At 51.2% G+C, this 22,644-nt stretch overlaps 1 protein-coding gene across 1 annotated transcript; it reads right to left on the bottom strand.

Moving 5' to 3' along the window:
• Positions 1-5,111: 5,111 nt before the first annotated feature.
• Positions 5,112-11,245, bottom strand: ZDHHC22 (zinc finger DHHC-type palmitoyltransferase 22). Its single transcript, XM_068560201.1, has 2 exons — positions 10,720-11,245; positions 5,112-5,377 (listed from the first exon to the last, which is right to left on the bottom strand). Exons 1-2 carry the CDS (start codon positions 11,243-11,245, stop codon positions 5,112-5,114), a joined length of 792 nt encoding a protein of 263 aa, XP_068416302.1.
• Between the last annotated feature and the right edge of the window lie 11,399 nt (positions 11,246-22,644).

Raw genomic sequence — 22,644 nt, 5'->3', positions numbered from 1 at the left:
CCATCAACGCTCTCGTACCACAGGACCGTCTGTGATTGGTCCTCTTCCTTGTGAGCTCCCCCAGGTCAGGCAATGGGTCTCATTCATCTTTGCCTTCCTGGTTTTTGGCACCATGCCTGGCATCAAGTCAGCATCAATGAATGTTTGAGGAATGAATGGAGAAGCTGGGCCAGCACCACCCAGAGAGAGAGGAATAGGGCAGAGGCAGAGGCCAACACCAAGAGCAGCTGAGCTACCCCAGACACCGCCTGCCCCACCAGCAGGCTCGCCTGGCTGGTAAGCAGGTCCAAGGTTCTGCGTCATCTCTAAGGCACCTGGGATAAGACAGGAGTCAGGCATCCTTGCTCTCTGTTCATCACCCCCTTTTCTCCCCAGCAGGAAGGGCTGCTTCCCAAGCATCCCTGAGAGCATGCCGAGAAGCAGGGCAGGAGGGACATGAGGGGAACAATGAGGCCAGTTGGAGGACACAGGGTACAGAGAGGAGCCAGGGCATTTGGGGGACCAAATACATGGAGTGACGGGGACAACCATGTTCTTAGTGGAGGAGACTGGCTGAAAGATGGCTGCCAGGACCGAAGGACTGGGCTCCTCATTATAGTGAAGGGGGATGTGGTTTAGGTCTCCTCAAGTACATCCTTTCCCCAAAGCTCCTTTGGTTCCCGAGCGCCGGGGAGCCCAGTATCTCACTGTGTCTGACACTGGGTGTGGAGACCAGAGGACCTATGACCTCTATTGCCACAGGCAGATGGTTCCCCACGCCCCGGCTTTGGGAGTCAGAGCGTTGTGCATAAAAAAGCTCTGAACCCCTTCCTCCACTCAAGGTTGCAGAGTGGTTATTGAGAGTGACACCATCAACTGCCAACCAATGGGCCAATGACAGTGGCGAGCGCTTCAGGAGCCCTGCACCCTGCCCAGGGTCATGTTCTCCTCCCAATTCCAGTGCTCCTGATGGCCTGTCCTTTGAGGTCACACTGATCACCCCACCTCAACCTTCAGGATCACCTTGGATCCTTTCGCCACTGCCCCTTCAGTCATGCTCCATGTCTGTGAAGTGCCTCTGATATCTTCCCTTCCTTACCAGCCTACAGCCACTACTCCCCCCTAGACCCTGGTTATATCATACGCAGATCATAGCAAATGCCTCTTATCTGGTCCCTCCCACTTCCAGTCTACCTGCCAAGGCTCCATTTTCTGAGCTCTAGCTCTAATCAGGTAATTCCCTTGCTCAAAACAATGGTTCCCTATTACCGGTCAAATTCATTCCAGATCTCTTCTTAGCTTGGCATTCAAGGCCCCTCTGCTCAGGTCCCAACTCTTAGCCTTAACTCCCTCTGCCTCACTGTGATGTCCCCTATCCTAACTGTTCCACAATCATTCCAAGGCTCCAGGCCTGTTCCCTCCACCTGGACAGCCCTCTCCATCCCTCTCCACCTGCAGAGATCTCATCCCTCCTTCCAGGCTCTGCCCAAATGGAAGCTCCCTGCTCCCTACCTCTGGATGTGCCCTCTTCGTCCTCTGAGCACTCCCAGGAACCTCTCCCAGGATGTGAACCCCTGGAGAACAGAGCTGTCTCATTTGTCTTCCAGCCCCACTGTGTGCACAGCCCAGTGCTGGGCACATCAGGGGAAGAAGAGGTATGGAGCGAGTGAATGAGCACTGATCTGTGCAATCATTGAGCACCTACTATGTGCCTGGTCCCTGCCAGGCATCCAGGGTACAGTGTGAACAAGGCAGGTGTGTCTGCCCTGTGGAGTATGGATAGCTCACACTCTAGAATGTGCTGAGGGTTAGCTGCAGCTCCATTCACCCCTTCCTGCTGGCCCCAGCATATCTCAGGGCTGCCTTGCTGGTTGCCCCTTGGTGTGTGTTCAGGGACTGCCGACCCATATACAACACTGACCTTGGCTGAAGGTTCTTCAACAGCCCAAGTAGAATGAGCACTTTGCAGCTGTGTCCTCCATCAGTCCAGGCCTGCACATCTTTGGATGCATCAGAGGTTATGCCCCTCCACCTGCTCAGGGACCACTCCCTCCCTGCAGGGCTCAACACCCTCCCAGCTACCAAGGTGTCCACGTATTATAGGGGCCAAGAGGGCAGGGGGCCCTGGCTGATCCTCAGTGGTGGTCAGTTCTAGCTGAGACGGAGGACGAGGTGGACTCCCCTCTTCATTCACTCCCCAGCTGTCACGGGAAGGAATGGGAGAGGAGGATTGGGGGAGGGAGGAGGAGGCAAGTTCCCAGGTGGGACATTCCATCCCTGGTGCCTGTGGGTCCACAGATCCCAGCACGTAGACCTGCTACCAACCAGGGTTGGTACCCACACTTTTACCAACCACACAGCACAGTCCTGACCACTCAAAATGGACACTGGCTGATGGGCTGGAGCAGGACCCTGGGGGCCCCACGCAGCTGCCAAGCGCTGCCCTTTTCATCGCTGGATGCAAGGTGAGCCCGGGATCCCAGGGAAGGAGCAGGAGCAGCTGGGACAGCAGGGCTGGATTGCTCAGGGAGTCTGGACAGTGGTTATTTACCTACTGGAACAGAAGCGTTTTGAATACTTACCTTAAATATTTTAGCAGCTAGTATGACTGTGTCAGTGTATTCCAGCCTTGCCAGCCCTGCTACCAACCACAGTGCCAAAACAATCACATCAAGTCCAATTTAAAACCACATATTTTATTGATGTTCTTCATCGACAGTATAGGGCCATGTGTACAAATATTTCTCAAGTCCTACGCCTGGCAACCTCCCCACTGTCACCCCCACTGACCAGTCAGCCAGGAGATGACTCCCTGCACATATCCCTTTTGCTCCCTCACAATGCTGAGCCTCCAGGAGATTGAGCATGGCAGGGCTGGCTTCCAAGCTTGAGCTTTGGGGTCAGGAGTGAGCCAGGCCCTTTCCCTTCTCCACTTCCACTCCCACTGATTCAATATGGTCAGAACTGAGGGTGAGGAAGCCCCCCCCCCCCCGCCCCAATGACCCCTCCATCCAGGAAGCCTGGGCTCCCCTTCAACCCTCTCTGCCACATCCCTCCCCTCCAAGTGACCTATCCTGCTGACCAGCAAGAAGGCAAAGTGACTTTTTCAGGGGGTGGGGACATGGGGGCAGCAACAGGATGCTCTTGGTGGCAGGGATTTCATCTTGTTCACCACTGTATACCAGTGCCTGGTGGAGACTTGGCACATAGTTGGTGCTCAGTAAATACATGTAGGATGAATGAATGAATAACATAAGGGGGAGAAGGATGAGCAGGTGGCACCATTACTACATTAGTTCTCTAGGGGGCATGAAGGCAGAACCAAGATAAAGTCCTCCCAAGCTCTGCTCAAGAACTCGAGGTGTTGTGCAGTGTCGTGTGGCAACGGTTGGGGTCACTGTGGCCACCAGCTGGACACTGCAGAGTGTGGGCTCCAGCAGACTGGATGGCAGAATGGCCTTGGGACCCAGTCAGGAGGGGGCACTTGTATTGTCCCCACTCCCTCATATGCCCCAGGAGTCTGGTCTTCTGGGTCCCAGAATGCAGAGCAGTGCCCTCATCCAGAGCCAGTCAGGGCTGGTCTCCCAATTGCACCCCTATATTCTGGTCTCCCCATTCCTGAGCCTCAACTCTCCCAATCTCACTCCTCAGAGTTGAACATGATTTTCCAGCTTTGCTCTCCCCACCACTGCCCCAACACTGCTCCATCTCCCTGTTCTCAAAGGCCAACCCCCTCAACTAGCATTAATACCTAGTAGTCCCATCTCCCTGGTGGTCGGGTAGGGTCCTGAAAGTTCGCATCATGATTTTCAGACCACTCCATGCCCGCCCCATGCTCCACGAAAGCAAATAATTCACAGGTATCCCTGCAGATCTTGCCTCTGGACCTGGCAATCATGAAGAAGACACTGGCATCTTGGGGTGGGAAAGGATCTTCTTTTCCCTGACCCTGTGCAGAAATTCTTTCCACAGCATGCCTGCCAGATGACTGCCTAGCCCCTTCTGGAATACCTCCAGTTGTGAGGCACTCACTACCTTCCCAGGCAACTATTCAAACACTGAACAGCTTTAGCTGCTAGAATGTCCTTCAGAAATGAACCCATTTGCCCCTTTCATTCTCAGTCCCCAAATATCCCAGTGCCCAATCTCTGTGTGACCCTCTCTCTTCCCATTCTTTCCCTATTTTCATAACAACATTCCTCACCACTTCTCTCTCTCTCTCTCTCTCTCACACACACACACACACACACACACACACACACACGATCACATGCCCCCTTCTATATGGTTGTGCAATCACATACCACTCTCATTTATCAGTATCTCCCTTTCCTTCTCTCTTCTTCCTTGCCTTCCCAGCATCTAGCAAAGACCCAGAGGCTGGGGACCAATGGGAAAGGCTGGAAGAGTGCCAGGGAAAGGAAGCATCCAGCCAGGTCCTGGATTGGACTGGGTAGCCAGCTGGGGCGGGGCGGAGAGGGGACAGCAGCTAGAAATCCCAGGCCATTGGCTGCTGTCTCCCAGAGAAAGGGCCTTGCAACTTGAGGGCTGGGCAGCAAGCTACTGAGTTCTTTTTTCCTTCCACTGTTAAAAATTCCACAGAGGGGATGAGGACACACCCCCCTCCCTTCCCAACCTCACTAGCAGCTGGCAGAGCTGACTTGGGTGCCTCTCACACATGGTAATTTTAAACGTTTTTGCGTTTTTGCCAGACTCCAGGTCCTGGGGAGCTTGATACCAGCAGCAAGAATCCACTCCCCACTCCTAACACGGGGCTGAGAGGAAACGCTCTAGCAGATAGCAGTGATGACATGAGACTTGGTGGAGCGTGGGTGAACCAGGCAGAGGGGAAGAGCAGGCACCCCAAGGGGGAAGAAACAAAAGCAGAGGCTCTGCACGGCTAGCAGCCACCAGGCTGGCTCATGGGGAACCTAGCAGTGCCTCGGTGGCCATTCTCCCTCCTCGTCATGATCCACCAGCCAACGCTGTTCTCTGTGTGTTACAGACCAGGGGTGGATGCTAGGACCTTATCAGTCCAAAGTTGTAGTGGGCCATGGGTGGAGACAGGGTGTTGTGGTCTTATGTTCACGAGGAGTCAATACACACACAGAGAGAAATGACGGGAGTGCCCGCTACTTGTCCCGCTGCTTGGAGCTCTCACTTCCAACATTGAACATGGGGACCAGCAGGCCCAGGAGCCACCTCTTTCCGAAGACCTCCTGTAAGTTCTTGCGCCAAGGCCGGGCCCTCACTGCCACCCCCTTCCGCGCCTGGTGGCGGGTCTGCCCCCGGAGGATCAACAGCAGCTGATGGCAGCAGAAGCCGGCACAGGCCAGGCCGATGGCAAACCAGAGGTAGAGCATGAGGATGACGAACATTTCAGGACCAAGGACAGCTCCTGCAGGGGGCGGGAAAACAACAGAATCATTTTACAGCCAGGCCACGCACTGAACTGCCATCCAAGCAGGCGCTTTCCACTAGGGGGGAGATTAATGAGATTGAAGCTACATCTCAGCTCTGCAGCGAGGGAGAGGAACAAGTTGTCCTAACTTTTTCTTAGTGCTGATGGCTCCTGAGGCGAGAGAGGAGAACTGAGGATGTGGAGGAGAAAGGAAAGGAAACTTCTATGGGCAGTGCCTACATGCTAGCATTTCCTCAGGGTCAGTGATACCACCTCTCTCTCTCTCTCTGCCTTCTCTTTTGGGGCTAGAAACAGGGAGAAGTGTTTTTTTTCAGGAGGAGAGAGGAGCGAGCTGAGGACCCTGGAGAGGAAGCTGGTGCCTGGGCAGCTGTCTAGACTGCAGTGCCTTCTCTTCGGAGCTGTGAGCACTGGCTGGGAGGACTCGGGAAAGTGACAGCATGATGGAGAACAGGGCCTAGTCATCAAGAAGAATAAATCACGAGTTTCAAGGCAGTGCAGAGGATAATTCAGTCATCAATGTTAAAAAGAGGACAGTATGGCTACTGGAACTTTCAGCCAGAGCCGTCCTGTCAGAGCTTGCTAAGGCTGGAAGAGGCCCCCAAGGTCATCAGTCTAGGTCCCTGCCTTGAGCTGGACCTTCCCTAAACCCCTCTAAACAAGCACTCTCCATGACTGGTTTAAACATCATTGAGTAAGAGATTCCCCACTCTTCCTCCGAGCTGGGGTGGTCGGTCCGTGCTAAGTTTGAATCTCCCAGCTCTGTGGTCTTGCAAAAGTTTCTTAACTTCTCTGAGCTGCAGTTTGCTCATAATGTAAAATGGGTATAACAACAATGATTCCATAGGGTTGCATGATTCAGAGAAATTGTGTGTGCAGTGGCCAGCATTCTGGTTCACACTCAGTGCGGCACTCCCTGCTGGGCATCCTTCACAGATAAGGAGACTACCTCCAAAAGGGGCTCAATTTAGCTCTTAAGACCATCACGCTTTCTCCTTCTCCTTTCCAGGGCTTGGAGATCTGGCTGGGCTACAACTTTAGCAGCCTTGACCTGCCCAGCAGCCAGGGCAGTGGCCCTGGAGAGAACTCAAAAGCCCTCCTCAGCCCCTCTCTCCAGGAGGGCAAGCTCACCATCACTTCCTCCAGTGAGATGCAGGTACCTGCCAGAGACCCTACCTTACAACCTATTCAACCTCTGCAAATCTCAACCCTATTCCTCCCTTCTCCAGCTTCCCTTGGCACCCACGGACCTCTTCTCATCTCCCCACGTTTCCATTCCCAGACCCCTGAGGGTTGGGCTTTTAAAACTTTTCCAGGGACTTCCCTAGTGGCGCAGTGGTTAAGACTTCACGCTCCCTATGCAGGGAGCCCGGGTTCAATCCCTGGTCAGGGAAGTAGATCCCACATGCATGCCACAACTAAGAGTTCACATGCCACAATTAAGCAGCCTGTGAACCTCAACTAAGGAGCCGGCCTGTCGCAACTAGGACCCAGCGCAACCAAATAAATAAACTAAAAAAAAAACTTTTCCAATCTGAGCAATGGTGGACTCAGTGGCCAGGAGGATGTGGACATGATTCAGGTTTGCTCATTAGCATCCCGCTCTTGCCTTCAGCCCTAGGAGCTTTGATAGCAGGTTTCTCTTTGCAAACTTGGGGACAAATAAAGTCCTGCTGCCCGGGGGGTGGAAAGTTCAGTCCAGCTGGCTTGCACGGGGGGCAGGGGGCAGCAACGGGACAGGGCTCACCTTGGGCTGTGCCATGCCTCTGACCCACTTCTTCCTTGTCAGCACAGGTTAGCTCAGGCAGCCATGTGCAGGATGAAGGATCCTGGGACCATGGTGCCCTCTGGGGTGCAGGAATGCTACAGGCAAAGATGGCCTTCAAGCTGGGATGTGCAAACATCAGAGCTGTCAAGCGCAAGCCTGCCTTGCAACTCAGCCTCAGGGACAAGCCTGGGCTGATGGAAGCTGTTTTCCACAGTCTCTTTTTTTCTGGCGCTAAATCAAGGCATGCAGAAAAGACCTTGTGGCCTTTCCCCGGCCCCTTGCAGCAGCTACAAAAGGCTATTCTGGGGACATGCTTTCTCTCAAAGTGTTTGAAGCTGCCTAGCCTGGCTGCCTCAGCTCCTCTGAACTATTTAATAATAGTTCTGCTTTTTTAGAAAATCACAGAATTTTCCTAATGGGCCTGAAGGGTCACACCATCCAATCACTCCACCCCGGCTTTCCACCAAGCACCTATAGCACCTTTGACAGATCATCACCCAGCATCTTTAATATACATCCTGGGATAAGAAGCTCTCTCCCTCCCAAAGTGGCTCATTCATCAAGAAGCAACTTCAGAGAGGCAGTATCGCGGGAAGAATGTGGGCTCTGGAGGCTAGCAAAGCTTGGGTTGGGCTCATACTAGCTGTGTGCTTTCAAAGCAACTTAACCTTGTTAAGCCTTTGGTTGCTGAGTCTTTCAAAATGATATAATAATACCTACCTCACAAACTTGTCCTGAGGATTGGATGAAATGAGACCTGCACCGTGGCTAGCACATAATATTTGCTCAACAAATATTAACCCCTTTTCCCTTCTACTGGACTTTCTGGCACCCACCACACTGGCGTACTTTTCCAAATGCCATGACACAGGTCAGATGGTGTCACCTCCATTTCCCAGATGAGAAGAATGAGGCTCAGAGAAGTGACACAACCTGTACTGGTCCCATGAAGCCAAAAGAAAGAACAGCTTCTAAAGTCTAACTGGCCAGTCTCCTTCCTCTCTGGCATCAACGGAGGGCATGTGGGTACAGCCGCCAGAAGACCCCTCCCACTTCTGGCTCCCGGGGCCCACACACAGCCATCCCGTGCTCTGGTGGCAGATCTGCCTTAGGGGCAGTACCGCAGTTGGGGACAGCTCAATCTAGCCAACGACTTGCCCCTTTTTACACCCTCCTGTGCACCTGGCCTCCGGAGCAGATGAGAGGGCGGTGCCCTCAACCGTTTGGGTTGAGAAGAGAGGGAGAAGGGACAGGGAGAAGCTGAACAGGTGAGGTGTGTGTCAGGGCAGGCGAGAGAAGGGCTGCCAAGGGGAAAGATGAAAGGCCAGCAAAGGAGGAAGATGAGATGGGAGAGTTGGAGATTAGAAATCATGGCCTCGGGACTTCCCTGGTGGTCCAGTGGTTAGGCATCTGCCTTCCAGTGCAGGGGATGTGGGTTTGATCCCTCCCTGATCGGGGAACTAAGACCCCACATGCCATGGGGCAACTAAGCCCATGCACTCTAGAGCCCGCGGGACAACTAGAGAGCCCCCACACCGCAACTACCGAGCCCGCGCGCCCTGGAGCCCGAGCACCACAAGTAGAGAGAAGCTCGCGCGCCACAGCGAAGAGCCCATGAACTGCAACAAAAGATCCTGCATGTGACAGTGAAGATCCTGCGTGCCGCAGCTAAGACCCAATGCAGCCAAATAATAAAAAGAAAAAGAAAAAGAAATCTTGGCCTCCTTTACCTAGTGCGTCTGATGAGGAGGTAAAAGATAGTGGGACTCATGTTTCTGCTAGAATAGGGACCTGGGCCCCAAGACAGGCACTGACTGGCTCTGTTCCCCCATCAGATCAAAGCAAGAGGTTCCTCTTCTTTACCTTCCTGTCTCCCACCCAAACCTAGCACATATGGACAGGCCTCAAGCCCAGGCTTAAATCAAACCATTTCAAGATCCTCTCTTTGGAAGCACCCATTTTTATGTGATGAAACTACTTGGAAAAGAAAGTGTAATCAGTCTCTCTGGCTCTCCTCGTCTCTCCACCTGCCGGTGTCACACTCCACCCCCTAGCCCGCCCACTTACCCTCCCCCGTCCTGGTTATTTCAGTCCCAGCAGCCTCCTATGCTGGCGCCAGGATCCAGAAGGTCCGAGAGCTCTGAGTTCTGGGCCCAGCTCAACCACCAGCCCTCAAGGCAACCCTCATAGCTGGGTCCATCTTCCAGGGTCTCTGTGTTCCTACTGCCAAATGGCACAAAGTTTTACGCCTGCAGAGGACTGGGCTGAGGCCCCAACAAAGACCAAAACGATGGCTTCCCCCAGAGTGGGGCAGAATTTTATGAATGTCCAGCCCAGGCATATCAAGACAATTTGGGGTTCTCAGTGGAAGTAGCTGCACTCTGTCTTGTTTGTCCCTGAAAGGTCAATGGGGTATGAAACATGCTGTATTCCCTCTGCTGCTGTGCATTGTCTAAAGACCTGGGAGGCAGGCCAGAGGCTGCTGCTCGGAAGTAGTAAGATCCTGGGCAGCCATTTAACCCCATCTGAGCCTCAGTTTCTTCATGAGGAATGGAGATAACATCACACACGCACAGCTACGTGTCCATATGTGCATGCTACTAATTGTAAGAGCCAAGTCAGTCAGACTCAAAGGCCAGGGTAGGTGGAGTGAAGGAAATGAGGTAGGGGCAAGTTTCACGGCCAGGTAGGGTGGTTCCTGGCTGGTTTCAAGGGCTGGTTCCTGCCACCAGGAACCAGGTCCCTCTGGGCCTGGTACCCCGCTCTCCTTGGGGTATGCTATATAAAGCACAGTCCTCACCGGGGGGCATAGCTGAGCCCCAGTGTGAAGGTCTACATGCCTGGCTCCTGCAAGTGTAAGAGCCTCCCGGAGGGTCAGATCCCACACCAGTCCCGTGGCTCTGTGGTGTGAAGATGGAGTCCTTAAATATGGCTGCATCTCCAACCAGGACGTTCCTTTCTCTGAGCCACCTGCAGACTGGAGAACAACCTGGAGGGGGTCAAATATAGTGGGTAGGAGGGCGAGGGTTAGCCTTCTGCCGGGACTGGCCCGGCACCCTCGTCGACCTCACTGTGGTTGATCAGCAAGACCTTGGGAGGGCAAAGTCCTCGGAGGAATGTGTGAGCAGGATTGGGGTCCAGGCAGAGGAAGGACATAGCATGGGGGTACCTCGCAGGCTGCACGGAGGGATGGCCAGCAATCAGCCCCTCCTGGCACAGGGCAGGTGTATTGCCTGGTTTGCCACCATTCTATGAGCAAATGGACAGTGGCGAGCAACGAGGAGAAGATGAATGAGGATGGGGGCGGGGAGGGAGGTTGCCAGGTGACATACAGCATGCCCAGTTAGTCTGAATTTCAAATAGATAACTAAAAAAATTTAGTGTAATTATGTCCCCTGCAATATTCAGGAAATACTTATATTAAATAGTTCTGCATTGTTTATCTGAAATTACAATTTAATTGGGCATCCTGTATTTGCTAAACCTGGCCAACTTGGGGTTGAGGTAGGAGGTCCTTGCATAGGGCCCAACCTGCCTGCCAAGGCCCACTCACCGGAGAAGAACTGGCTGATGGAGGTGGGAAGGAGCGTGAGGAAGGCCAGGGGGTGGGCGAAGGAGATGGAGAGGACTGCGGAGATGTAGGCCACGCCGGCCACCATGGAGTAGAGGCAGGCCAGGGAGGTGTAGAGGCAGAACAGGATGAAGTTGCGCATGTTCCTGCTACCGATGCAGTTGCCGGTGAAGAAACAGTGATGGTCGTGCCTCAGGGTGACTCTGGCGCACACTCGGCAGAAGTGGGTGCTGGGCGGAGGGCACAGGGCCCTCCTGGCTGCGGTCCCCTGGCAGGCGTCCAGGTCGTCTGGGGAGTTCTGGATGACCAGGACATAATTACCCAGGGCGTTGGTTGAGAGGAACAGGAAGAATGCCCCATGGAGCAGCGCAGGTGAGAAGAGCCGGGCGGCCGAGGGGTCCTCACGCATACTAGGCAGGAAGAGGAAGAGCTGCAGCACGAAGGTCACCAGGGAGATGCACAGGAAGTAGGCGGGGGCCACCACGTTGAGCAGCCTCAGGGCCAGCATCCTCGATTACATTCCTAAGGGGCCCAGGGTGAGAGGAAGACTCACTGCAGCGTCCAGAGGGCTCCCTAGGGCGCTCCCCGGCGCTATCTGTCCGTCCTGCTCCACGCAAACCCATGTCCCTCAGATCACCCCTCCTCTCTTCCCTAACCCGCGACCAAGCAGGCGTGAGACCCCGAGATCATGACAGCCTCTGGGAGCCAAGCCCTACCTTCTGGTGCCCACCTCCTCCGTTTTTGAGCCACCTCGGCACCTTGACGTCCCAGGGGTCAGGTACAAGGAGGGCGAGGTGGGGACTTGTTCTCCGTCCGTAGGAGGTGGGTGCGGGTGGCGGAGCGGGGGCTGCCTAGGGCTCTGCTTTTTTATGGCAGTGGAGACGTGCCCAGGTTTGGGATTCTTCCTTCAGACCCCCTAGGAGGAGAAAGCAGAAGATTTGGGGTGGGGGCAGATAGAAATGACCTACTGGAAGTACTGTTTCACCTCCCCTTTCTCCGTGCCATCTCCCATATTGGGCAATACTCAGGGACCTTACCCATAACGCAAAGAGCTTTGGGGGTATGTGTGCTTGCCTGTGTGTGTGTGTGTGGGGGGGGTGTTCCTTGTGTGTGATTTTGTATGTGTAATCTGTGTGCGCCTCGGTATCTGTGTTTGTGTATGTGTGTATCTGTGTGTACACACACGCAGCCGCTGCCACCTGGCTTTTTAGAAAAAATCAATTACAACAATCGATACATTCCCACAAGCACTTAGGCAATGGGTGGGATTGGGGGGCGCAGCAGGAATACCTGTGTCAGCCGGTTCCGGTCAGCCCATCTCTCCGAAGCTGGCTGCCCTAGCTATTTCTTGGCAAAGAGCGTTTTCATTTGAGGCGACGAAATGAAAATTCCCCCCTCCTCCGCGCTTGCCTCCCGCCCTCCTGGAGCGAGAAACCTAAACAACCCCGATGGCGCTGAAACCCCTTCGATGCCAACAAGCTCTCCCTGGGCGCAGGCGTGGATGCTTGGCCAGGTTTCCACGGGATCGACCCCCGCCGCTGAGCGCAGCCCTACCACAAATTTATTCCACCCTACCCCACAGCCCCGGTTCCTGTCCAGCTTCGGAAGCCACCGAAAAATAGAATTCCGGGCGCCCGCGAGAACTTTTCCAGGGGCTAAGGAGCAGGCGAGCCCGAGGCGCGAGAAAAGTTCTGGGAAGGCTGCTGCACCCAGGACGGGCGAATGCCACTAGGCCTCCGTCCAGGCTGTCCCGTCCCCACTGGGTGACTGATCACCTTGGAGTCCCCTTTGCAGGTGCCAGTGCCCCAGGAGACTCGCGGCCCCCGTGGGGACCGCGGGTCCCTCTCCGCCGCAGAGGCTCAGCGCAGGGCACGCCCGGGGGTGGTCGCTGGAGGCTCCCGGGGGCTGCGGCGGCGCTGCCCACCCCAGAGAGCCCGCGGCCCGGGATCCGGCGAAGCAAGTGTCTTCCCCACGCTGGTCGCCAGGGGGGCCGCGGGAGCAGCCTCCAGATGCGCCGCGGCGCCTGGAAGGCGAAGGACGGGCTGGGGGAGTGCGGGGCGCACGGCGGGCGGCCGCACCGCAGCCCCGGCCCTGTGCGGGCGAAGGGACAGCGGAGACCGCCGGGGCGGCCCGGTGGCCGTTTAGCACTGGCGCCGGCCGCGCCCGCGGCGGCGGGCGGCACAGCCGGAGCCCTAGCGAGGCAGACAGCGCGGGCGGCCGCCGGCTTCTCGGCCACCGCCTCCCGGACGCCCGGGAAGCCGCCCCCCGCGCGGCCGCCGCCGCCGCACCGCCGCAGAGCAGTGGGGAAATGAACTCACCAAGCTCTGGTCGCGGACAAGGGGAGCCTCGGACGCCGGCTCTCGCCCTCCCCGAGGCTGCAAAGTTGTGGGCTCGGCCCCGCCGGCTCGCAGCCTCCTCACGCTTCGCTTCGGGGACTGGGCAGGTAGCGGGGGTGTGGGGAGGAGGGAGCAGGCAGCTGCCGTCCTCCCACTGGGGCGCCAGCGAGTGGGGGGCCCGGAGACGGCGGAGATGGCAGCTGGGCACCCCCGCCCCCAGCCCCGCCACCCCTCCCTCCCCTCCGAGGGGCGGTGCTCTGGCCACCCCTCTCGGCCTCGGGGACTTGCCCCCCTTCCTCCCCTCGCTCCTCGGGAGCGGGCTGGGGCTCCCCGCCTGACTTCAGCCACTGGTTCCAGCTGGGAGCTCTGGATTCCACCCTGATGTGATGCTCTAACCATCATCTGCTCCTTCCCTCCCCACTGTGGCTAACAGCCCTCTGCTGCTCTCCATTCTCGGAGCGAGGAAAACCTGGGGGTTTAGAGGTTCAGCTTGCCAGGGGCAACACCCGTAAAGATCAACGTCATTGTGCACAGAAGTGCTGACAGCCCCGACTCCGGAGCCTGTCTGCCCGGGTCTGAATATCCATCATTCACTACTGTGTGATCTTCAGATTCCAGTTTCCCCATCTGTAAAACAGAGATGTGAGGGTTATGTGACAACAATTTATGTAAAGCCCTTAAACAGGGCCTACCTATGGTGAGCACTATTTGAGCATTAGTTTATAATCACTGACTCTATTTATTGGGTCCTTACTATGAACCAGGCACTGTGCTAATAAGCCTTTAGCATAAGGCAGCTTTGTTAACCCTCTCAGCAGAAGCTCCATGATCCCCTTGTATGGATGAGGAGATTGAGGCACAGAGAAGCTAAGTCACATGCCCAAGGACATACAGCGGGTAAGTGACAGAGCCTGGATTTGAACTAACGGACCTGCTCTCAGCCTCTACACAACCAAGCATCACCCTGAGACCCAGGGGGAGCTCTGATTTGGGAGAAGGGAGGACAACTGAGTGCTTTATCCAGACACGGAGCTTGAACAGCTGAACCAGGAGCTTCTGCCTGGAGTCCTGCCCTCATCTCCCTGTTCCTATTTCCTTTCTTTTTCTGATCCCACTAGTCTGAGGTGGGTACCAAGAGGGTGGGGACAGTTGGCCAGTGCGTGTCAAATGGAGGTTGGAGGGAGCAGAGAGAGCTTTGAACCGCTGCAGGAATATTGACATCACCACTACCTCGGTTTCTTGGGCTGTCAGAGCTCACCTACCTGCCCTGTTCCACTCCTCTGGGTGAAGGCAAACATCATAAATAAATGATTATTTATTGCTTCCTCAACTGATTGATTAAAACAAGAACAATCCCTTAAAACGAGGACAATATGCTTATCAGCTCAGCCTGTATTTTTGAAACATCAGATACTGTTTTCTCTGGATTTCGACAGCGTGCATCAAAATAAAAGAGGGGACCAGGAAACCTTTTCATGTTCTGAAAGGATTTTACATACAAACAAAAGAACAGCTTGCCAGGTGTTGGCTCTGTGAATCTGGTAGCCCTGTGAGATCCAGTGGCCACAGGGCAGATAGAGGAAAGCACAAGTGGCCTTTTTTTCCTTCAGAGCTTCTTGGTGTCAAAATCAGGGCTGTCTGGACCCTTTTCACAAGCTCTGCCTGCCTCTCACCCTGGCTTGGGAGGGAGGGAATGGAGCACTTGGCTGTATTCATTGAAGATCTCCATTCCCTAAATACCTTGAGAGTTGGGGAGTATTTCTAATTTTATTTTGCATATGGGTGTGTGGTGGGAAGGTGTGCGTCTGAATTTCTGTGTGTGTGTGAGGGTAGGGAAGGAGAGAGAGAAAGGAGAAGCTAAAGGCACATGGGAAGATGTTGGTGGGGGAAGGGAGTATTCAGCCAGGAAAGAGACAGAGATCTGGCCTTGGAAACGCAAACGGACAAAAACAATGATTTATTTAGAAATATGGTTTATCAACAGAAAAGGACATTAAAGCTTCAGATCTAGAGCTAGTAGTTCCTCGGCACCCCGCTCCTAAGTGAACGGAGTAAGAGGAAGCACAGCCAAATGTTAGTTTGTTTTTCTAAAATTGGTGATTATTTCTGACGAAATCAATATAGAAGGCAATTTGAAAACTTCCCTTCAATTCTGGCCCCACCAGAATTAAGCAGACTAAGAACGGACACTTTATTGCCACTAACCAGCTGTGGCACCTGGAGCAAGTCATCGAACCTCTCTGATCTCAGTATTCTCCTCCATAAAACGGGATGAAGATGTTAACTTGTGGTGGTGCTGATGATCAAATGGGATAACATAAGTGCCTCAGTCCCAGCAGGAGACTGGACAGCGTTAGCTTCTTTCTCCTCCTGTCTCTCTTCTGGGCTCTTATCTTTATCCACAAGAACGCCTTATCTTTCTAACTAAAATGAGAGCTCCCGGTCTATGTTGGAAATATTTGGGGGTCTCCTCCATATCGCCTAACATGATGACTTGTCCAGAAGGGACACTGAGTAAAAGTGTATCAATGATGAATTGATACTGGTCTTTGTCTGAGAGGAAAAGCTACATTCCAAGGTCTTTGAAATGTCTGCTGAGGACACATTTCCCATTGATCTTGCATCCCGCCACCACCCACCCCAACTACAGTCTCATCCTCCACAAACAGTGCCAGAAAATGATTTATAAGCCACACTCTCCATCACCCTTATCATATATTCTCATAGTCAAGCTATGACTGTACCTGCAGGCGATCCCAAGGGGTCAGGAACACAGACAGGCATCTGATTGCTTGTGAGCACTTTCCCAGAAATATGTGCCACAAATCTTGCTATTTGCTGAGGTTATCTGAATAAAATGAATTCCCTTCCCAGTGGCAATCATTCCATTTTGCCTCAAAATGTTGTGTACAAAGAGAAGAACTCTACGCAGTAAGCAGCTTCTCCCTTGGGTAGGGAACCCTACACACGTATGTCTGGCCCTACAACTCCCCAAGTGTCTGGGACAGAGAATATTCCAAGATGCAAGGGCCACACCTAAAGAGGCAGAGGGGGTGGGTTTCCTTCATTCTCATGCTCTTATTTCAGATTGATCAGGGTGAAGATAGACTGGGGTCTCAAGGTTACCTTTTTTTTTTTTCAATGTTCAGTTTCCTTTAACGACCCCCATTCTCCCTGAAGGGCAGGTGCAGGTAGCTAGGCGATGGCAAGAGATGTTCACTTGAAGATCTTGCCCTGATTGAAGGCTTTGCCTGGTGCCCTGAAATTCAGATTTTAATAGACATCCTCAGACAGGATGCTCTTTACTGTCAATACCAAGTCATAGCCAGAGGCTACCACAAAACGCTCCCCAAGTCTCAGAAAATTCAGTGAGGCGCCATCCCTGCCTGCCTGGATTCAAAAAACATACAAGTGTAATCTTTGTCTTAGCCAGCCGAATACATGAAAATTGGATTATCACAGAATTTCTATTTGGAGGTGATAATTTACTTGGCCAACTGCATCTTCATTTTAACAATAACATTACTTTGATGTAATAAACCGCTTTGCAGTTTACAAAGTACATCTACAAAATTAAAATTTTATTCCACAAGCCTCTCAACAGCCCTGTAAGCTAGCTAGGGAAAAATTATTAAACCCATTTTTCTTATGAGGAAACTGAGGTTCAGAGATTTGCTGCACATTAATTTGCAAGCCTTGCCTATGTTCGATTTAAAATGTGACTTAACATGTAAAAATCTCATTGATAGTTAACTTTTCTGGAAGATGAATAAAGGATGCAGGTACAAACCATACGCCCTCAGAGTAAGAGATCTGCATAATATCTCTTTACATAAGATATTTGGGTAAAATTGCGTAAATAAAGTAAGCCTGCAGCACATTAATCAAATGCTCTCTAACGCTCTGCTGTTTGTGGTGCTGGAGAGTGTGAATGTGATTGGGGCCAGTGATGTTCATCATCCAAGACCACATGCCAAGGTAGAAACAGCAGGTGTGAATGTCACCTCTGGGTGACAGGTAACCTCAGCGGTCTCCCTAGTGATTGATGCATCAGCGTGGCAACCTTGGCTTGGCTTTGGCAGAGCCTCCTTTGAAGTGTTCAGGCTATGGAAAAAAACGAATGCGATCTTTTACCAATTAGCCATGGTTTCCAGGGACTGCTCAGGCAGTCGTGGTAGGAATGCTTATGCCTGTGGACCAGTACACAGCTTAGTGGACAGAGGTAGTGGCAGCAAGAGTAATTGGCCCTTTTGTCTCAAAGCATGCAGGAGGCAGAGGCAGAGAGAAAGAGGGAGGGAAAAGAAGAAGGAAGTAGAAGGCAGAGGGAGGAAGAAGGAAAAGGAGAGAGGAAAAGAAAGGAAAGGGGTGCTGAGAGAGTGGACATTCACCTGTCTGACGCAACCTCAGTTTATGTCTTCAGGATGGAGAAGCTCGGGAGGCACAGGAGGAGGTTAGCTGTCTCCGTGGAGAGCCCTGCAATGCCAGGTGTCCAAGATGCGAGGGTATGAGGCAGAAGGTTGACATCTTAACTAGAGGAGGAGGGAGGGGAGACCAGGAGAGTGAGGTCACTGCAGTGCGCTTGGCTGTCATAGGGCTCTTGGCTATGCCCTCATGGCCGCAGAGCAGCAGGCAGCCCAGACCTCACACCCCTGAGCCCCCGCTGCTCCAGCAGAGACGGCCCAGGGCCCGGTGTGATGTGATGGAAAAAGCACGAGCTTTTGGTGTGAGCTTTTGGTGTCTGCTGACTTGAGCTTGAAGCCTTGTTTTCCCATTCACTTGCTGTGTGACCTTGAGGAAGTTCCCTCCTTTGAGCCTCAAGTACCTTGCCCATTAAATGGGGATTTTAACTAACCTGCAGCTTTGGTTGTGAATTTTCAATGACAAGGATAGCACCTGCCTTTTCGACTGAAATAATCCCCCAGCTACTAACTACCAAATAATCCTGCTTGCTGCATAGCATTTACTGCTTCTATGATGATCCTGTTTGTTTGTATGTTTATTTTCTTGTTTACTGTCCCCTTCCATCTGATAAACTATAAACTTCCAAGGGCAGGGACTTACCTGTCAGCTTTGTTGCTGTAGCTTGGACCCAGCACAGAGCCTGGCACACAGTGGGTGCTCAATAAATATTAGAATGAGTAAGAAACAGTCTTGGGGACAAAGGAGGGAACAATTTGGGTGTGAAAATCTATACCTTGATTGTGGTGGTAGTTATATGACTATATGTTTGTCAAAACTTATAGATCTGTACCCTTCAAGAAGGTGGACGTTACTGTATCTCAATGTCTGACCTTTAAAAATAGGCTAGAGGGAACAGCAGATAAACAGAATCCCACTATATAAAGATACATATTTACTGATACTTATTGTGCCCGGTTGATGGGGGCCAGGAGCCTTCACATTGGTTATTTCATTTAATCCTTACAGCACCCATGCCTAATGAAAGTCTGATTCTACCTATTTTGTAGAGGGGAAAATGGAGGCTCAGAGTGGGTATGAGATTTGCCAAGACTGCAAAGCTTGCTGGCAGCAGGTATAAAATTCACTTTACTTGATTCCAGTGCCCAAGCCTCACCCAGTGTGGCTCCTTCTGTGTTTCTCACACCTAAACCCTCACACTGACATAGAAATAAAGAGCCTGCTTTTCTTATGGAGAGGGAACATATCATGCTGATGTTGGTCTCTTATGCTTTAGCCTGAGTTAGCCAGCCAGAATCTTTTCTCAGTGAAACAAGGTGTAGAGAGAATGGGCTTTTTGCTGGAGACAGGGAATGGGGTGGGATGGGAACTAGAGCTAACATAAAGATGTCTGCAGTAGGGGATGGAAGTGTCAGCTGGGACCAGGAGCCAAAGGAGAGGGTCCAGAAGAGCAGTCAGAGGACAGCCTCTGGCGCCAGATGATCTAGGCCCAGATTTCAGTTCCACCAGTCACTTGTGTGACCTTGAGCAAGTTAATCAACCTCTCTGTGTCTCAGGTTCCTGATTTGTGAAACAAGGTTAATTATAGTTCCCACCTCATAGAATTTTTATATGGATTAAACAAGGTAACACTTGTAAAGCACTTAGAATAGTGGCTGGGGTAGAAATATTAAGTAAGAGGTAGCTATTGTAATTAATTAAGGTTAGGTTCTGTGACATGTGACAGAAACCCCAAGAGAACACTGGTTTAAACTAAGATGGAAGTTTACTTCACTCTCACATCAGTGAAGTTTAAAGGAGCCGGTCCAGGGCTGCTATGGAGGCTCAATGTTCATCTGCCCAGACTCTTTCTACTTTGTTGCTCCATCATCCCAAGCATGTTGCCTGATGGTCCAGAATGGTTGCTCCTGCCCCAGCCATCATATCCATATTCCAACCAGCAAGAAGGGGACAAGGAGAAAGGACATGCCCCTCTCTTTAAGGATGTTTCCTGGAAGTTGCACACAACACATCCACTTACTTCTCATCACCCAGAACTTAGTCACGTGGCCACACCTAGCTACAGATAGCTAGGTAATCAGCTAAAATTTGTGAGTTGTACTGATAAAAAGGAAAAGTAAAATTAATTTGGGGGACACCTTGGAGTGCTTTCTTCTACTATGGAAAAGTTTAGGCATATTCAAGTTATTTATCCCCCAGGTCTCAGGACAGACACAAGATTTTCCTGGCACTTCCAGCCTCTCTGAGATTCCAGTTCCTCACTGGTCAAACGGAGCTACTACCCCTTGCCTTTCCCCACACCCCCACTGACCTTTGCCTTCCTCTTGGTATCTCTCCTCAGAGAAACAGGCCCAGGAAAGGCAGCTCCAGCCTGCCAAAGCCTTGACCTCAAATGAACATGGACGGAGAGCACTACAGGCGGCTGTGGTCAGTATCCCAGACCATCCGGCCAGCTCCGCAAGCTTGAAATCTGGCCCCGGATAGAACAGAAAGAAGAGACAGAAAAGATGAATTCTGAATATTTTCTATTTTAAAAAATCATATTTTATAAGAAAACACAAAAATTTTTATTAAAACAAAGCAGCAGGGCTTCCCTGGTGGCACGGTGGTTGAGAATCTGCCTGCTAATGCAGGGGACACGGGTTCGAGCCCTGGTCTGGGAAGATCCCCCATGCCGCGGAGCAACTAGGCCCGTGAGCCACAACTACTGAGCCTGCGCGTCTGGAGCCTGTGCTCTGCAACAAGAGAGGCCATGATAGTGAGAGGCCCGTGCACCACGATGAAGAGTGGTCCCCGCTTGCCACAACTAGAGAAAGCCCTCGCACAGAAACGAAGACCCAACACAACCAAAAAATAAATTAATTAATTAAAAAAAAAAAGAATAGCTCTTTAAAAAAACAAAAAAACAGAAAGACAAAGCAGCAATCCTTTAATACTAAACCCAGAGATAATCATCATTAACATTTCATATGTGTCCTTCAATCCCCTATCTATTCAGACTTTTCCTCCTTAATTACAAATTTGGGCTCACACTTCATCCTCTTTTCTAACTAGTGTTTAAAATTCAGCAATTATAAAACAGTCCTTCCATGTTGATAAATACATTTCCCACATCATTTTCAATGGACAATTTATATGTCTCTCTTACAGAAGGGACACAGTTTAGTAGGGATGCAATTTGGCTTTGACCTTGGTGTCTGGACAGACTATGCACTTCAGCTTCATCTTCAGCCTTGGTCTTTGAAAGGCTGAATAGCTAAGTTCAGACTTCAGCATCATTTCTGGGCTCCCTGGACTTGTGTATGATCCATGAGCTATGACTGTGTTATATAACCTTTGCATCCAAGAAGCAATATAATCTCCATTATACACACATGGCATGTCATTTGGCTCTACTGCTCATAATCACTTTCTAATGTAGATCACCTTCTAGAAGTAACTTGTAATGAGTATCTTCTTTTGTGCTCTGTTTGTTGAAATTCTATCAGTTAAAGAATAAATGTATATTTATTATTGCAAAAGTAAAATGCTGTATCACTCATGATAATTATAAATACTGTCCCTTTTTTTGGGCACAGAAATCATTATTAAGCCTTTCAAATGTTTAAATATAGAAGGAAACATTGATAGCTAATACAAATATTGAGAAAGCATGTCAGCCAAATACTTTTAGAAGATACTTTTTGACGCAACAACAATAAAACATTAAAATAATATGAAGCAGAATAACAGAGATTAGATTGTATCGTAGTTCTAATCTTTGTAGAATTGTTTGTGACACTAGCATTTGCAACACTAAACAAAATAATCTTTTATTGTATTTTTTAAAAGTTATTTATTTATTTTTGGCTGCGTCAGGTCTTCGTTGCTTGCTGTGCGGGCTTTTCTCTAGTTGCGGCGAGCGGGGGGGTACTCTTCGGTGCAGTGCACAGGCTTCGCATTGCGGTGGCTTCTCTTGCTGTGGAGCACGGGCTCTAGGCACGCAGGCTTCAGTAGTTGTGGCGTGTGGGCTCAGTAGTTGTGGCTCGCGGGCTCTAGAGCGCAGGCTCAGTAGTTGTGGCGCACGGGCTTAGTTGCTCCGCGGCCGGACCAGGGATCGAACCCGTGTCCCCTGCACTGGCAGGCGGATTCTTAACCACTGCACCACCAGGGAAGTCCCAATCTTTTAAAATGTAGTCAACTTTTAGTCACTTTATTCTATCTAGAGCATGGAGCTTTGACAGAAAGCCCTATTTGTAATTATTTACATCTTGTAAAGATAAAGTAAAAACAGAATGTCAACTAACCTCCCAATTTCATGAGGAGGCAAACCTCTAAAGTAATGTGTAACACTATCCATGGCAAATCATATTTGACCCAACATGGGAAGAAATATAAAGAATTTAAAGAAAAGTAGAAATTATTAGAACAAGTGAGGATCACACTTCTCCACCATCCTCGGCTGAAAGTAAGCATCAATTTATTAACACGGATGTGCGTAGTATACAATACCAGAGCAAGCTCACTACTGCCAGCACTGGGGAAGTAAGTACTGTTCTTGCTCTAAGATGTTAAATGGTTAAGCATTGACGATGACATTCATTAATAATGAAACCATCATCACAAGTAACCTCTGATAAAATTTTAGATGTACTCCTTTATCAAAGATGTTTTTTCCATAAAGGTCATATTAGACATTGACCTGGACTTCAGCTGAATACTACTGATCTTGGCCATTTGGCATTCAACCAAAGTGTGTGTTGAGTGCATCTCTGACTTTAGATTATTCCCAATTTCTCACTATTATTAGTAACATTGCAGTGAATGTCCTAGCACAAACGACTCTATGGGGCTCTATGATTATTTCCTTGGCTGAATTCCTAGAAGTGGAGTGGCTGAGTGGAAAGGATCCCTATTGCCAAACTACCCCCCCCCCCAAGAAAGTTTGTACCAGCTTCTCTCCCATAAGAGGACTGGAGCAGGGTGAGATTGGCTCCTGGCTCCTCAACAGCTATGGCACCTGCATTCTCAACCTCCCACGGTGGTTGGCAGTTGGATGGTTGAGAGTAGCATCCTTCGGATAGCTCCAAACCCTCCTGGATCCCACCATTGTGATCATAGCTCTACTTCCTTTTGGGTTTATCTTGTTTCTGGCATTGTGATAGACCCTTTA

This window comes from Eschrichtius robustus, chromosome 1 (assembly GCF_028021215.1).
Source record: "Eschrichtius robustus isolate mEscRob2 chromosome 1, mEscRob2.pri, whole genome shotgun sequence".
NCBI lineage: Eukaryota > Metazoa > Chordata > Mammalia > Artiodactyla > Eschrichtiidae > Eschrichtius > Eschrichtius robustus.
The sequence above is the reverse complement of the archived record's forward strand: the minus strand, read 5'-3'. Positions and strand labels throughout refer to the sequence as shown.

What these genes read in the sequence shown, in the direction of transcription:
- ZDHHC22 (XM_068560201.1), bottom strand. Translation starts at nt 11,245, where the DNA reads ATGCTGGCCCTGAGGCTGCTCAACGTGGTGGCCCCCGCCTACTTCCTG. An exon ending in CATCAGCCAGTTCTTCTCCG is followed by an intron (nt 5,378 to 10,719) that starts GTGAGTGGGCCT and finishes CGCCCCCTGCAG; the next exon opens with GAGCTGTCCTTGGTCCTGAA.